Consider the following 18317-nt stretch of genomic DNA (forward strand, 5'->3'; position numbering starts at 1 on the left):
CATTTAGATTTGTTTTCCCAATAGGCACGCGGAGTGCAAAAGGTTAACAAATCATGAAACGCTGGCATATTCCTTTGAATGTTCGAAAATGGTAGTTTATTAACTCATTTACTCATATCAAGGGAAAACAACACTGTTATTCAAGAAATAGAACTTAAACCTAGTGGTTAAAGAGATGCGCAGGAGCTGATTCTCTTCAACGACCTAACCATGGTTGTCAAACCAACCTTGTAGCAAAGTAAGCCGGAATGTTACAGTAGATCAGAGGGGAACCGTCTAATATAAACTTTTAGGCATAAACGCTGCTAAATGTAGCGAGATCCCTGTTGTGCCAAATTTCCATGTTACTGGTATTTTCATTTCTGACTTGAACCTTGGGATAAATGTTTCAGTAAGTTTCCTTTGATTCTGAATAGAACGGTATCACCGAGATATTTAGAATGTTTTTCATCCGGAGTAAGAGTTTGACCCAAAATTGTTCTGACATATACAGCTTCAATTATTTCATTTTGAAAGTTATTCTAAAAAGCATGAAATCTGAGTTGAAACCTCTCTTAAACCAGTTAAAAGTCGTATTGACGTGCACTAAGGTTTATTCCGGCTCTTAACCATTTTTTGGAGTTAATTAATTCTGATGTTATCTCCCTCTACTTTGGTTCTCTAAATATTCAATTATGACCATATGATAATCTACATATAGAATTGTGGAGACCTTTGCATTCTTGGTGTCAACTTCATAACTAATTTCTGCCGTGTAGACTTCCTTTAAGTTAGCCACAGTATCATGTAGCCACCATGCATCTTGTCGAGAGGTTGGTTCAGTTAAGGTTTGGGAACTTAAACAACTTAAAGCTGAATCACTGATAAGATTCCCGTCTATAAGTTCTGCACTTAAAGAATTAGCAGACGCTTTAAATTTGCAGATATCTGAGAACTGACTTAGATAAATGGACACCTTTTTTCTGTTAAGCAGAAACTCCAAATTATTCTGGCAACAATATATGAACGGAACAATTGTAAACACACGACGCGAAACGGTCAATATTCGCAATGGCTGTGCAATTTTATCTTATACCGATGGTTTTTCGCATCAAAATTTTGAATGAATACGATTCTATCCAAGTCAAATTTAAGAGGATGATTCTTGAGCTTTAAACCCTGTATTTAATTTTTTTCCGTTTTCGATTGACCATTTTCAAATTTTGGCAAATTTTGTAAATTCTGAATGGAATTATTGGGTGATTTTCAAAACATTGCTCTCTTTTCGCCATCACGCCAAGGAGAAATTTCTTCGAATTAAAACCCGATCTATCATTGCATGAATATCCTTGACATGACCTATGCTCCACTCTAATGCCGGTTCATGATAAAAATCGATGATTAATTGCAAACACTTCCTCTGTCTCACGGAAATAATTGGATTTTGATGACGCAGAATTAACGTTGACTTTGATGAGCTTTCCACCAGTCATTATAGTCTTATAAGAATCCCTGCGTCTGTCTTTGAGGCGGATTAACCTTAAGTCGGATTTGTTTAGAAAACATTTTGAAGTTGAATAAAAGCCACGCAAGATAATTCCTCGAGTGGGTTTAACGCGCATTTTCTTTTTCCACGTTGTGGACGAAGTAAATGACAGCCTCTTTACAGAAAACATGCAAATCAGCCGACCGAAGTCACGCTAATGGAAACTCTTGTTGTCAGGCAAGGATAGACTATGTTTACTGTTGGTCGAGTGAAACTTAACCCTAATAATCATTTAAACCTTTTTTTGTGGCAGGTGTTAGCGTGTTAGGGATCACTCTGCCGTTTTTACGCCCGGCTTTTTTTAAACCGTCTTCTCGAGGAAGCAAAAGTTTTGGCGGAATCATAACCAAGCGTAAACTTTTTTACCTTGTGGTGAGCGGCGAAGGATCTTTTGTTCCGCAGTATTAGAGTTTATTGTATATCTTGACAAGGACTTCCTTACCGAGCTTTTTTCGGCGAGTTGTGATGGACATTGAACCATTTACTTTCTTTGTGTTATCAAAACACTTTTAAGATCTTACTGCCTCTTTCCTACAGAGGTATGACAACCGGCATTTAACTTACACAATGGCATCTGCTTATTAACCAATTTCAAGTCAAAACATGTTTGTTTTACAATTATCAGTGCTCTCAACCTTGGACATTGTGCTGATAAAAGAAAATATATTACCGCGTAAACTTACACAGGAGGTTTTTCAAGTCACGAATGGTTTATCCGTTAAAACGAAGTTAGTTACGTTAGTAAAATACTATTATGTGATTTTGTGAGAATGCCTGGATACCAAAACTTGCATGAAAAATGGGAATGCGTGAGATAAAAAAAGAGATTTAACATCGATGCAAAAACTCAAATCGTTTATTCTATTATTATGTAGCATGTGTGTGTATATTGTTCCTCAATGTATAAATTCAGCGTTAAAGACACAGAGTCTTACATAAACAGTGTGTTTTTAGTAAACTACGTGTAGATTAACCGATTAGCGACACTCTGAAGCCACTCGAGCCTATTAACCTGTTATGCGACTGAGAGGTAATCCTCTTGGGCATAAGTAAGATCACTTAAGGTTTAATCCATATAATAGTGAATATTTACAAATACTAAAAGGTCAACCGAGAATATTAAGGCATACAAATCCTTTTTCATTTATGAAAACTTCCCTATTTACTTAATACGATGTAATGGCAAAGTAAAGAAGCTAAGTCCAATAGTTTAAGACGTCTTTGCAATCTGATTTATAGCAGAGGGAATAAAGCACAGGTTGCAGAACTTTCAAGTACTGACAAGTTCAGTCACTAACGTACTTTTTGATTCGTTTGAAATGTAAAATTGCTTCCGTAGAGTCCTCGCTGCTAGGCCATGGCTTTGAGGTGCTCTGTGAGGAAGTCGAGAAAGTTGGAAGAAGTTTACCGGCAGTAGATAGGTAACAAGCGCGCACTTTAAAGTTATGAAAATCGCATGGAGAGTTATGATGCTACAGTGAAAATCAACGCATATTAAATCTATTTGTTTTATTCCATTCTATGAAAGATATTTATTTTCTTAACATTTGGTCGTAAAAATTAGCGGCTTCCAAGGCAGCTGGCTCCTTGTGTCGTGGACGCTGTGCCTGTCGCGCGGTGCAGACCGAGCAGAACTTTTATTCAAAGCACACGATGTTAAAACGTGCTCAATATCTGGAGATGGCACCTGATATTTTCACCTAAAATAACTGGAAACATTTTAGTGCAGGTGGACTCGTTTAGAAGTAAAACTTTGATTTTAGTTGTGTTTCATTGTTCCGACTCGTGGCCGGCAGCAATCACACATCGGCAAGTCTTTGCAACCGCAAAAACTTGAGAAGAGAAACGAAATCCTCTCTCCTTGGAACGTGTAGCATCGCGTTAAGATTATATATTCATTATTGAAAGTATCCCAACTGAATTCGGGATAATTGCGTGAAAACGAGAAGATAGGATTAAGCATCTACCTCTTTTGAGAATCATTATACATTCATTATAGTAGAAATAAATATAAACGATCTATTGTTCTTCACAAAAGAACAGAAGCCTCCAGCAAAGTGGATAGAGTAAAATGTTTTAGACCCGGTCATCTATTGCGTCATTAGATTTTATCCCACAACACGTTATGCCGTTTTATTTAGGTTGACATCTAAGAAATCAAGTATATATTAGAGGTTTGGTAAGAGTATTAAATTCCGTTTTTCCCTGTTTTTGTTCTATCAACTCCTTGTCACTCTATGGTCACTCAGTGACATGGAGGTTTCCAATAAACACATGGAATCAACTTGAAACATTTTTACCTTAGATAGGAAGAAAGAATTTTATATTGCATTTTTTTCCCAAGGAGGAAATATGTTAGCAAAATCACGCCGAAATAGTCGGTTTTAAGGCCCCGTTTTTATGCCATTTTGGTGGCAAATAAAACAAAACAAATAGATGCTAATTAAATCAAACCCAACAAAGGTTCGTTTTATTGAGCACAAGCGCTTGGTAACCAAAGTGAGGTACGAAAAAATGTTATATTTTCTTATCAAACTCCAGGCAAACTAGGTTTTTGTATTTACTCAGAAAGGCGTTTATTTTTCTCTATGAAGCTCAGGTGTCGATCGTTACCCTTAACCATATGAAATAAATTACACCCCTAATCTGTCTTACAGTATAGATCATTGATGGTCTTTTTCTTTGCCATGCTGAGCCGGTGCGAACTACAACATTTCAGCCCTCGTAGAGCGAATTTAGGGCTAGCTTTCCTCCCCTTTAGTTTAGTATGACTATTACACGAGAATTTAACATTTCTTTGTCCCCTATGTCATCTTGCTCTTCTTTTCGAACTCTTCAATTGCCTTATTGTCTAATACTTCAGGAAATAATTGATTTTTAACCTCCAAAGCTGTCACTTGTGCGGCCGAGATGGTTTCTCTTAGTAGCTTGAGATTGGGGAACAATTTTCAACCATATGCTTCATTGAAAAGTTCTTTTACAAACTGCTTTCTTGTTTATTTTAGTCATGTAAACAAGAGGAAATGTGAAGGCTTTTTTAAGGTCGACCGAGTTGGGTCGACCCTTCCCGGATGTTGAACGAACAAACATGATATCACTTTCGTTGAAACGCACCTCGAACCTTGTTTGCGATGTTCATGCGTTATTAAATACACGTGCAGTTTTTAAGTTTAATGTCATGGATTACAAGCGGTCAAAAGACTCCATTCATTATCCTGTATTTCCATCGCTTGCGGTCAATACTCAACACGGTTTTGGCAATAATAATTGGAAACAATTGATTTTTTTCATTCTCCAAAAGGTTTCAAATGATTATGCAAAAATCCTTTTATCGAGACATGTGGCTCATTGAGTGAGATCATGTTTATTAAATGAAGCCTACATCACTCATATGTTCGCCTGCTTGTTGCCAGAATCTCCTGAAGATGATTCCTTGCCGCAGTAACTCGGCCATGTGTGGACAGTCTGGCGTATCCTTATCTTCCATATCGTCCACACCCTGTCGATAACTTTTAAGAAAAGATATTGTGCACATGGGTAAACGGGGGTTATCATTCGTAAGTGATTGTTCATTGTTATACAGTTGTAATCAGGCGATGCAGATGTGCTTGATCTTTCAAAGCCGTACAGGGATAAGTCTCCTTGTGTGTGCTAAGAGAAGCTAACGACACCCCTGTCCCAAACTCGAACAAAGCATCCCTTGCCAAATGATTTACTTGTGCCTGTCCATACCCACTTTCCAGCAAATTTTGGACACTCGACACTCAACATGAGTTTCCCCACGACAAAACTTAATGCGAGAGCGTGTCATCATTGTGTCTTTGTCACTTTGCGAGCCGGCACAAAATGCCTTTTGACTCGATGATTGTTCACGGAATTTTCTTTACGTCTTCTGTAAATATTTGTGCGTACCTTGTATTGTTCGAAAGAAATCTCCACTGTGCTACAACAATCTATACAGTAAACTCCACTGCTGCCAGCAGGCTAGTCACTTGTGCAAAAATTTAGAAGCAACGGCGTCAAGAGGCATATTCTCTCTTTTTTATTGACTAGAAATTAAAAACAACAAAAACAAAAATAACTTGAAAAAAAACGAAAGCCGACGTTAGGCAGAACTTTGTCTCTAAGAGAGCCGGGTGTGGTATAAACTAAAATCGTTTTGGTCTACTTGTTCAGTTGTTGTATTTTTCGAGAATGAAGGAAATGTTGAAGAACATTCGCTTTATCCGTTTTGATCCAGGCGGAACCAACTGTGTCCTCTCACAACAGGATTTGTGCCCTATTGTAAGCGCATGCGCACAATACATTATCAAGTGCGCTTGAAATCTCTTTGGGAAACACGAAGGAACTTTGGCGAGGAAAACGTAAAAAAATTATGATGAGTTTCTCCGTTATCATAAACATTTCTATCAAGAGTAAATAGACATAAAGCCTTTCTTCTGTGAAACATCTCGCAGAAACAGCAAACTTATTAAAAGATCGCATTGTGTCAGCAATCCAGTGATTACTCGAGAGCACTTTTAATACATCTTATTTCTGTTTCATTTTCTGTGTTTGCTGTTGACAACTTCATAGATTCTTTATAAGGAATCTCCATCGCAAAGTAGTAATCGCTGATCATCTTAATCATAATAATTTCTTATTGATAAACGTTGAAAAAGGCGCGTTTTTTTTTGCTATCCGCCGATGATCTCATTAAACACGATAAAGATCTCTTAATACAGACAAAAATACAATTAAAACTCGAAAACCCCTTGTTTTTGTTTTGCTCATGCGATCATATGTGCATATAATAACGCTCTTTATGCAGATAATGGCCCTGTATTCACTCCAGTACGGATAAGTTTTGGTATTGTTTTCACGGGCTTTAAAAGAGCACATCACGACCCATTATCAAATTATCGACGGTAACCTCAGCAAACGCACTACAAGTTAAAAGACCGTCGTTAAAGTGTATTGCCATAGAGCAAGTCGGCGATATTACGAAAAAAAAAAAAAAACACGAGGTAAGAGAGTATTTTATTTGTTATATTTGCCAACTAGGAAATGCTCCTACGATTAATTTTGAACAAAATTTAGATCTGAATTAGAGTTCTGTTGCAGTCTTAATTTTTAATAAGCAATTCTTTTTAGTTTTCGCACCATTTTAACTTATGCGAAACGCCCTGGTTTTCAAACACTGTTCATATTTTGCGGTATTTACCTCTTAAAGGAGATCAGAGTTATTTCAATTTTTCTTAGACGCAAAATCATATTCTTACAGAGTAACTTCACGGGAAGTCTTCAATCTTTGGCAAAGTGCCGCTAACTTGCCATTAAAAAAAGAACAACTAATAACCACATAACAAACAATTCAATTTTAAAATCAATTTATGACGCGGACGTTTCGATTTTCAAGACTTGCCCCCCCACGCTAACCCGAAACAACGCTAGACAGCGTGTCTGGAATTGTTCTTTTATTTGTCTAAATCAGACCAGATAAACTAGAAATTTAAAACTAACAAAACAGAGTTCTATTATTCCATTAAATGATGCACTTTCCTCGGCGTTGTTTATGATTCTGACTGGCAATTTGGGAATAGATTCTTGAATCCTCGCTACAAATGTTTCTCATACTCGAAAAAAAAAATATTTCAAGTCATAAGCAGCCATCGAACAAAAAAGGGAAAAATCAGCTTGTTGAGATGGTCGTCTTTTTTGTTAATTCAACTGGAATAAATTATTCGGTTACACGATATCGCTAGATTTAAGTCAGTTGAGACGTGAGTTGAATAAGAATTGTTAAGTTTTTTCACGTGTAAAAAAATCAGACACGACGCTTACTACTTTGCGCCCAGTTGACTGGCTTCGTGATTTTGAGAAAGAAAAACTAAAACGACCACTTTTTAAAAGACAATTGTCCTCTTTGAGATTTTGTGCGAGTGTCTGAATTTATTCCGCACAGAAATCTGTTTTTCTACCTTGGAGATGTTTTAATTTTAGCACAATTTTTTAAGGTAAGAACCGTTCTTTTCAAGACCTTTTGTTAATTGCAATATTACGCTCAATCAACCAGCATCAATCGATCAATTCTTGTAGTCGCAAAATTAGGATTTTGACACGTAAAGAGAACTTTTTCAAAAGGTTGCTTTTTGAAAAATAAATTCCAAGAGTTCCTGCTGTGACTTTTTGTCTCCTTGTCCTTGTGGAGTTGATTTTTTTTTTGCTTCACACAACAGTAAAAAAAAAAAAACGGGTTTATCCAATAAGGAATGTTTTACTCTTTTTGAAGCATATATTGTAATAATGTCAATCGAGGTTACAGCGTATATCCAAGCACAACTTCCTTTCAGACTCAAACTAATCAGTCTTGATTAATTTATACCTTGTGTTTTAACAAAAGTACGCGGTTAACAAAAAAAGTGATCATTCATAACAAATTTCACCCCTACTTTACGATCCGTAAGTCAAACAAGTGAACAGTTTCTATAAAACAAAAAAATATCAAGCATTGCACGTTATTAAAAGGAGCGCGGAGTCTATTATTTCATTTTCATGCTTTAAATTTGGTTTTTAACAGGGAATACTGACAAGTAAATAATGGTCAGCCAAGTGACGTTTCAACCGCCTGAACAGGAGAAAATATTCGCTGTTACTTTTGCCGAGGAGCGACGTTATCCGTGGCTCTATCGCGAACAAGCTTTGAAAAAAAACGAAGAAACACGAAAACACAACGGAAAGAGGCCGAAGGTTACTGTTTCGGCGCCCGTCAAACGATACAGACAGCTTCGGAGAAACGCTAGAGAAAGGGAAAGACAAGGCCGACTAAACAGCGCTTTCGATGTGCTTCGCAGTGTTATTCCAGATTATTTATCGGGGAAAGGACCTGATGGAAAGCTAACTCAGATTGAAACTCTCAGATTGGCTACGAATTACATCGAAGCTTTGTCTGAACTGCTCGATGACAATGATCAGACTTCAATGAGCGATTTCTGCGGTTGTGGATATTTTAGAGAAAATGACAATTTCTCTTTTAACGACTTCACCTGTTTAACAGATATATAATGTTACGTGAACTTTGTGGGGCAGATATGTTCCAATCTTTATTTGAAAAAACAAAAACAAAAAACATGCGTTATTAATAAAAACTTCTTAAAGAAAAAAGTGTGCAATACGACAAATTCAAAAGAAAAACAACCTATGTACTTATCAAGCAAAATTGTAGTAAAATAAAAAGTGTCAATAAAAACGATTACAAATATATGATTTTTCAATTCTCATTCTTTGCTTTTGACCAATACTCATTAAAAAGTCATGGTAAGAACGAAATCGTATTTGGAAAATTAAGCAAGCGTTATGCTTCAGAGCAACACAGTTGTACGCGGTACGGAAAGGAAATGCGCTTTTAGATTGCTGTAAAACCAAAACAAAAGTTATAAAATCTTCCGATTAAGACAAAGATAAAAGCCGTAAGAAGCCTGTAAGAAATCAGGAAAAAGTACTGATGCTACCTTGATGCAGCGCGGGAACATTACAGAATCGCGCCCATTGAAAAACGTCGCACGGGAAAATGCAAATAAGCTAGAAAAGAGAAAGAGAGCATGCGTAACTTCACGCAGGCCTGTCAATCCGACTGTCAATCATGTAATCCCCCGTGTACGCAGTGTTCGAAAGTATTGTTTCTTGTGCAGACAACCGAAACGTAGCGCTTTTCATCGAAGAAGAATAGACGTAATTAGTGGCGTTATCTTGATTAGGTTATATTGTTTAAAAATCGGTCAGATGTAAAATTAAATTACCTTTCAAATGCCGGGTTTTCAATTTGTGTTAAGACTCAAATGCGGCAGATTTGCGAGGTTCGACCATCAACTTCGCCAAGAAAGCAAACCATCACAGAAATATTCCTTTTAGTAAAACTTCCGTACTGCCCCATACTATCGTAAAACAAATCTGTTTTCCCAATGGTAAAGTATTGTTTTTGTCACTCTATCCAAGAACTAAACGTATAATGTAGTGTGGGGCTGTGCGGAATTTTACCTTCCTTTTTGGCCCGTTATTGCCGTCAGTTTCAGATAACACGTCAGTAGTCTAATTACTTTTCGAAAAGCTTAAGTATACGTTGTAGATTCCCGCTCCACGTAGGTGCACGCTCACGCTCATAAGCTTACGGATGAACACTTCACGCTCTTTTGATATGCAAACGCGGCCCTCGCTCTTTACCGACGAAAAGAGCATTTCGTCACTTTGAAACAATGCTAATTGCTCCAATTGTATCTCCATTGTCTCTAAACGGACGCAAAGCGAAATTTTACAACTCCCGTTTGGGAATTTGTCAATTCAGATCTAAAGCGACCGAAGTTGGCGGTGAGCGTTTGCAACCTCATTCCTAGGTCATTGCGCCCGCAAAGCATCATGGGTACCCCACTTTTCTCGGGCGACGCTTTTCAATGGGCGCGATTCCGTAAGGAACCCGCGAATGAACATGTCGCGATTGGTTACGACGAGAGTGGCGCGAGTTTTGTGGACCAATCACAATGTACGGCAAAACGAGACCAACTCAATCCCTAAACACTCGTTCCAGACGCCCAATTGAAATTTCTATTCTGACGTAGAGAAAAACTTAACTGAAAAAGAAACAAGTTTTTCAGCGTAACTTTACACTAAACTAAAAATTTATGCTATAGACGCCGTATAGCGCACCCAGCGTAGCTCTATAGGCAAGAAAATATGTTCAGTGATTGAGCAGGGAAAATTTTGTTTTGAAGTCATGCCATGCACTTTCATGACTGTATTAAATAAAGATGTCGTGTAATTTCATCCTAAAAAATTGAATTTCCAGGCATACACTGTTAAGAACTATAAGATATAACATTATTCTTTTCTTCATGTCCAAAACTCCAGCCTGAAAAGCCTTCAAATCGGACTGAATGTATTTCCAAAAAAAACTGGATAAATAGCACTGTATACACTTCATCCATTGCAATCGGAAAGAACCTTGTGAGCCAAAAAATAGTTGGACGTCAATCTGACCTGAGGTTCAAATCAACCGCCACAGCTAAATGACATCAGTATGACTTAGTTCAGCGACCATTTTATCAAGCCGGCGTGGTTGAAAGTTCAGTGTAAGCCGTGTTACCATGCAAATCAGGTCATAGAAATATAATGAATTCTTCCTGAGTTCAGGTTAGCATCTTGCGTAATTGTGAAAGTTTGCACTTGACCCTAAGAGGTGATTAACCCTTTCACTCCTATGAATGACCAAAGAAGAATTCCTCTTTACAGCTAGTATTAATACATTTTCAAAAAAAAGGGTGATGAGGTGGAGTAGAAATATCGATTGAGGGATATTTTATTTAAAATTTAAAATTTATTTTTTACATTAAATTCACAGCGCAAAAAAGATGAAAATGTGTAACATAAATTGAGAGAGAAAAAGATTAATAAATGAGTAATTCAGGACGGGAATAAGTTCGAGGAATTTCTGAAAAAAGGAAACCAAAAAAAACACCCTTATTAAGTGAGCTAGAAGTCTAGGAAATAACCATCAAACTTGATTAGTAAACTTAAAATACTTAACTTTTACTTTGATGAGCCAAACTGGGCAATACTCCAGGACGACTTTAAAGCGAAACAAAGACAACTATCAAAATTATTCTAAGGCAAGCCCCTTTGGAGAGGGATTAGAAAGGCTGAGATTGCATGATCTTTGGTCCTAACTTAAACCATCCTATTGGTAATATCCTATCCTATACCATCCTACTACTCAGCTCAAATTAAGGTCTTTTGTTCAGACATGACTGTTTTCATTTTGAATTGAGCCTTTCGTAAACACTTTAATTTTACTTGGTAGGTGGCTCACTCTCAGTAGGGAAAGATAGAACATTTAGACCACGCTGTCAAACACGTGGTAATGCGGAGTCCCGTGAGATAAGTCTTCGCAAGATTTAGGGCTTCTCTTTTCATTGTTCGTCCATTGACCAGAAGTTCCGTTGCTATACACTGCTAAAATTTTAATAAAAGAAATGAAGCAATTATCACTTAGAGTAGTGATTAATTTTTACAATCTCAATTTTTATTTCCTGATTCCCTTTGTTTAAAGGGTCCCAACACTGCTCCATGGGGCGAAGGCTTTTATAGCTTTTATTAACAATCACAATTTTAGCCATTTTAAGGACAACGGTTTATTTCCTTCCGTTACATTTAAAAAAAGTTTTTACTGCTGACTTCCTTTTTTGCGACTATCGGTTAGAATTTGACGCTTTGTACTCCTTACTGCTTGATATTTTGCCGTTTTTACGGCTAACGGTTAAACCCATTGAGATCCCCTGTTAAGAAAACTAAAAAGGTGCTGGCACCGCGCCTTTTTTTCGCCGGAACGAAATTAATTTACACTTAGGATAATTAATTATAAATCCTCTAGTGGTGGGGAAAATTAACTTTAATTTGGTGCACACACGGCTGAATTGTGTTTCACACCTTTTTTAGTGTCATTCATATCTTTCAGTGTGACAACAACTTGAATACCTTTTGATGTTTTCAACACGTTAGTAAGTTTTGTTAACCACACAAGGTAATTTGGTATTGTCAACTGAGTTGATAGCTAAGCGTAATTGATCACTGTAAAGAGTTTGAAAGCTAACGTTTCGAGCATTGGCCCTTTGTCAGAACTTGTTATACTCTCCCGTCGACGCAGCACCACAGTTTCTTAAAAAGCTTCCCCCGTTTATTCATTTATGTTAACCATTGTTTAGCGTAATTCAAAATTTATTTGGGTGACCAAAAAAATAGAGCAGTGTAGCTGTAACACATCTGAAGTGTTTCTCTAAGCCATATCACAGACATGTATTATTTACATCAGTTTGGTGTGAACCTACATGATTTTAAGGTCAACTGAACACCTTCTCACAGCTGGGAAAGTTTGTCCTTTTTTTGGTGTTTCCATTACCCACTCGATACATTTTGTCGTCCAAGCGCTCATTGTTCCAAAGTTTCGGTAACTTTATGGGCACTAAACCATATTTTAAAATTTAAGTCAAAGGAATAATAGTTTTATTCTTGGCTCATAACCCAACACGTTCTATTTCATTTATGAATAAACATTGTTTTTTTAATTTAAACCAATAGATACCTCGATCCTAAATGCTAGACACGACCAAAAATGAAAAGCCATTCGGGATTGGCAATTGACCATGCCTTTCGAGAAATGGGCCTGTTGTTGCATAAATGATCGTTAGACTATTCCAACTCAGGTTGACAATGAGGTAACCACTAATTTTTTAACTTCGTTTTTTAACAATTGAAAAGATTTTTAGAGAACACCCCTTTCTCCATTAAACTAACAATTACACGCTGAAAAAACCCGTTCCTTTTGTTTTTTCGTGAAAAGTAACAAGCCTAGTCTGGAGGCCTATGTGATTATGACTTTGAAAGATTAGCATCGTAAACTCTTCGAACACAAATATGACTCGCTTGATCTTCCTCCTGTGTGATAGTGAGGAACTGCGGAGCTAACGAGAACAAAGAGGAACTAGAAGATAAAACTCAGTTTATCGCGACGTTTGTCATTTAAAGAGCGCGTTTGAATTCTCGAACACTCGAACTGCATAGACTAACAGTATAGCTATCGAAAGATAACGGTTGGAGAGTTACGCCAAATTTTGCACCAGATCCTATTATGAAATGAAGCCCGAATATGTATTCTTTATACATATTCAATAAATAATCAATTTTTATCAGAAATAGAGAATTCGGAAATGCTATGAAAATTAGAAAAGCTACCTGGGAATACCTACAAAACTTACTAAATGTCCACAGGAGTTGGTTGTCGACCGACTTACCCTATCCCCGCCTTACCATAACAGAGCTTGCTACACGTGCATAACTCAGGCTTCTTTAAAAGTAAGACATGAAGCGCGTAGGTTTTTTTAATCACCGCAATTGCTCAAACCGGTGCACAGATTCATGAAAGCGCCTTTCTTTATCCTTGGAATAAGCGCCAACCTGCTGACCAAATGTAAAGCAGGCGCAGCGCTGCGCTGCTCTGTATACTAACTTGCAATTTATACTATGGTGGATCCTTAAAATAGCAGGTTATTCCTTTATTTGCCAGAGTATCCGTGTGAATAAATTGGTTCTTTACTTAATCCTTAACACCCTATCATCAGTATGCAAATTCTCCGTACTGTTCTCTCTCCATCTATTGCGGCGCTGACAAGGGGAACTTGGTTAATCATCTTGAGCTTCTTTGGTTGGTGAATATTTCCCGTATTCTCGTGGCCTTAAAGTGTGATTTAGGGGTGATATTGTTGGGAGAAATTAGATGCTAATCACATGCACTCTTTAGAGTCAAAGGGTTTGGTAAATTTCCCGTAAAACTCGTGGATAGTGATTGGATCGATTAGCGGAACTCAGTAAGATCAGGATGCAATACAGTCGATTCCCAGTAAATCGAACCCTCGCTAACTTGAACCAAAATCAATTTCACTTGGATTTCCGTCATACATTTATTGCAGTCTTACCCTCGGTAACTCGATCCCTCGAACCCCCGCTAACTCCAGGCAATTTTCGTCTCCCTTCAGATAATTTTCTACCCGCGTCGAACCACGTCTGTCATCAAACAACAAATCAAAACAGTGTACTGTGATTCAAAACATTTAATTTATCCTGAAGCAGCCACTTTACGTTAGTTTCTGATTTCAACAATAATTTGGAGTTCCATTTTCACTCGACTTCTATACAAAGAACTTCGATTAAAATGCACACTGTATGAATATTAAAACAGTAAACACCGTTTTCCCTCATTTCCAGTCCTTTGTTTTCAGCCCCAATAACTCGAACCCTTTTTCAATTTCCGTTGAAGGCTCGAGTTATCGGTAGTCGAATGAATGTTCTACTACAAAGATTCGTTTGGTTCGTGTCCACTTTAAATGAAGACATTGTAGTTTAGCAATACTGATATTTGAGAGATCGCTCTTAATTTGACACACTGATACCTGTCCGAACCACTCATTTAAATATCTATGTTATACTGAAAATCTATCTCAGATGTGAATGATTACAAAATTTTCGTGAAAAGCTAATAAATGTAAGATAATTCTTATCCGCACAATTTATGTCTATGAATTGTTTTTCGGTCAAAAGGGAGGAAAACCCCAAGCGGTTGGATCGAATTCTTCGAGTGAGTCAAGAACCAAATGAGCTTGCGAACATTTTGACTTATCTACCCTCTTGTCGGGTACCATGACAACATTCATTCCAGCGGCGCGTGCAGCTGTGACTCCGTTTGGCGCGTCCTCTAGTACAAGCACGTGACGTGGTGAGGTGGGAGGGGCGTGGAACCTCGCGGCAGCCAATTGAAAAATATCAGGAGCAGGTTTAGAGTGTTTTAGTTCTGGATCGTCAGATTTCACAGTGTGTGAAAAAAGCTGGAAGAGGTCTTTCTGATTCGATGTCTTGATTTTGTATTGGGATGCACTAGATCCTGTAGCAACTGCAATGGGGATTTTGTGCTTGTGAAGATGACGAACAAGCCTTTCTACTCCTACAGGTAAATAAATATATATATATATATATATATATATATATATATATATATATATATATATATATATATAAAGAAAATAAATGCAAGAATAATAACAATCAGGAATTCATTTGGATCAGGGACATAGGCAGGATTTTCCGGAAATGGGGCCCTGCCCATACCGCAATTAAGTTTTTTTCAACACCTGTTTTCGTTATTACAGGTTATCCTCTTTTGTTACAAAGAGTTTGATTGACCTCAATTCTAAACAGACCAATTTCCCTTACCCTCATGGTGTTTCCTCCAAGTGGCAATAGGCTATTTTTGATGTATTAAAATTCTAAAGTGAATCCAGGGCTGGGGAGAATAAAGTAAAAGAAATTAATTATTCATCCCTCAATCTTGATGTGATTTCTTTTATTTTATTCCCCCAAGCCTCAGAGCCAAGTTTGAATTTCAATATATCGAAAATAGCCTATGATGAAATACTTACTTTTGGTGACTTTGGCTTTCCTGGGTCACTAGTCAAGACCCAGCATTTAGAGCCTTTTGCCCTATGGTAAATTACAGAAGCTTTCTGCATTCATGTGAAGGCAGGTTACAAGCCTGAGGTGCCATTCTGTTAGAGCTTATCTTAATTTCAGAAGCAAGAATTGGCAAGATATATTGCTACTCCCTATGGACTGGAATCCAGCTCATCCCATAGCCTACATGTGGCAGTATCCTCCCTCCTAGGTGAAACGGAAGGGAGGATGGGGGAAAGGTATGCCTGCAAATAGGCTAGCCATCATCTAGTTGCCACCAGTATTTTGTCCAGTTTCCCTGACAGTTTGGTGATGTCTAATAATATTTTTGGATGGAGAGAGGTAGCATGAGAGAATAGTGTCTTGTTCAAGAACATAACACAATGACCTAACCTGGGTAAGAAAACAGACCTTTTAATCTGGATAAAGGGGTAAGTTCTTAAAGAAACTGTGGTGCTGCATCAGTGGGAGAGTATAACAGGGTAATTTAGCATTATCAACTGAGTTGATAATGTAGATTGGCCATGGTAAAGAGTTTAAAAGCTGGTGTTTGACGTCTAGCCCTTTTTCAGAGTGATTGGAGGAATTTCCACCTCTGACAAAGTGCTAACACTCAAATGCTAGCTTTTAAACTCTTTACAGTGGTCAATTTAGTTATCAACTCTATTAATAATGCTAAATTAACATTCAACCTCGAGTCCATAGCACTGAACACTGGACCTTCGTGTTTCTCACTAGCTTCCCAAATATTGATTTCGGAATTATCGTCTTCCCTTATATCAATGACCAACTGGAAAAGAATAGTTTTTAAAACTTTCAACCCACCATCTGTTCTTCTCTCACAAGCCTGATTAAAAGAATTACATTCATACCAGGTAACAAAGGAGCTGATGGAAACAACTGCAGAAGTTTCTCTTTTGACAACTCAACAAATTCTTCAGATGTCAGTGGCAGCTGAAGTTCTTCTACCAAAACCTGAGCAGCTCCCATCGGGCTGCGTCCCATCATCTTTGATTTAACTGACCAATCAAATGTCTTGCCATAAGGGTCTAGTATTTCTTGAGTCACTCTGGTGTAAATTGATTCTGTATCTTGGGTGCAAAATATTGAAAGATTATTGATATAACCATTAATAGCAAAGTCTGATTATCCAGGTGAAAAAAGTCCTGAAAAAGGACTGTTTTGAAAAGTGGAGTGTGATTCATTAGCCAAGTTCTAAATAACTTATTAACAAGGAAATGTGTAGCAGCTAGAGAGGAGAATTGATAATCAGATCTTGAGAGTTAAAGGGTTAAAATTAATGACCAAATTATAAGACTTATTACTAACTTATAACTGATGCAATAATCTCTATCAAAAGATGTCGTTGAAATTAAAAAAATCAAAGTTAGGTAGATAATGTAACTGAATCTTCACACAATTATTTTCAGACCCTCAACATTCAAGGGTCCAACAACTCCTTTCCAAGGGTGTAGCTAGGAGGAGTCCTGGGCACCTGTGATCCCCCCTTCCCCCTTTGTAAGCCTTTTTAAGCAATTAATCTACAATATTCAGGTGGCAAAAACTTGTGAACACCCTCTGCTTGACACAGTGTCATCCCCTTCTCTCCTTCCTTTAAGAAATCCTTACCATGCCCCTGTACTCTGCACAGCTGTGGGTAAACTGCCTTCATAAATTGTTTTCAATAACACCTTGAGCTCAAAAGTAATAGAGAGTGTAATTTTCAGTCAAAAACCATTGCCAAGTTGGTATACTACATAATGTCCAGTCTACAGAAACCTAATGAATGTCCTGTAATCTTTGTATAATTTTTTTAAGCCTCCAAGCCTCTCACTCTTTTGAACCTCCTGCTCTGCTAGAGTCAAAGATTAGCGGCTTTGATTTCATAAAAATACATATTAAGTAAAATGTCTTATATTCATCAGAAACTACTTCTGAACACAAATATCATTAACAGCATGCAGGTGCCACCTGCAACCTTATGCAAAAGAAGCACCCTTCTTACTTCCTAATGAACCACTATTCATCCAGTCAACACCTAAAAAATGCATTGTAACCTTCCTGGTCTACAAAACATATTCAATCATAGGCCACAGCCAACTTCTTATATTTTAAAACAGTCTCCTAAAGTTAAATGCATGTATATGTCCAGGTGTCAACATTAAAGTTCAGTAGAATGGGCTGGCTACATTTCTGAGATCTTGCCTCGCTGCTCTTCCAGAATAAATTTTTTACAGTGTTCTTTTAAGAAGCAACCACCTTGCTCCCCTCTCAATATCAAGCTCTTTTCGTCCTATTTTGATGGTCAAAATTTCTCGTTATCAAAATAGAAGAGGGAGAAATGGGAATGTTTCCAAAAGGTTGGCTAGTAAAATTTTCATAAATAATTCCAACCTGGTTATTATTATTGAGATTTGAATGTTTTCAAATTATTCATCTCGGTTGCCGATTTGCAATTTCCTTAATTAGCAGTAAACAAAATTCGTCTCATGAAATAATAAAGTCAGCCAGGTTATAATTATCGGCGCACGGTATAGGCCACCGCTTGTTTATAGCTGTATATTTTTGCGTACCACAATCCGGAATTTTTTCAAAATTTGGATGCGTGGAAGTTATTCCTGACAAGTCCTGGAATCGTGTCAGCGGAATAAATAATTGAACTTACCTAACATCAATCCATCCAAGTCAAATATTACATGGGTGCACTTCAAACTGGCTTCGTCCGACATATTGGAAATCACGCGGTTAACTCGTAAGGGGCTGGCAA

General features: G+C 37.4%; 1 protein-coding gene and 1 long non-coding RNA gene across 2 annotated transcripts; one reads left to right on the top strand and one right to left on the bottom strand.

Moving 5' to 3' along the window:
* Positions 1–6340: 6340 nt before the first annotated feature.
* On the top strand, positions 6341–8767 carry LOC149044315 (uncharacterized). The gene is made up of 2 exons (XR_016187428.1): positions 6341–6531; positions 8085–8767. It is a non-coding gene; the product is annotated as an uncharacterized LOC149044315 (long non-coding RNA).
* A 5372-nt stretch (positions 8768–14139) lies between these two features.
* Positions 14140–18296, bottom strand: LOC113685119 (pseudouridine-5'-phosphatase). The gene is made up of 3 exons (XM_027202595.2): positions 18216–18296; positions 16423–16641; positions 14140–15044 (listed from the first exon to the last, which is right to left on the bottom strand). The coding sequence occupies exons 1-3, from the start codon at positions 18277–18279 to the stop codon at positions 14638–14640; spliced, it is 690 nt and encodes a 229-aa protein (XP_027058396.2). The 5' UTR covers positions 18280–18296; the 3' UTR covers positions 14140–14637.
* Positions 18297–18317: the final 21 nt, after the last annotated feature.

This window comes from Pocillopora damicornis, chromosome 6 (genome assembly GCF_964200805.1).
Source record: "Pocillopora damicornis chromosome 6, jaPocDami1.2, whole genome shotgun sequence".
Lineage (NCBI taxonomy): Eukaryota > Metazoa > Cnidaria > Anthozoa > Scleractinia > Pocilloporidae > Pocillopora > Pocillopora damicornis.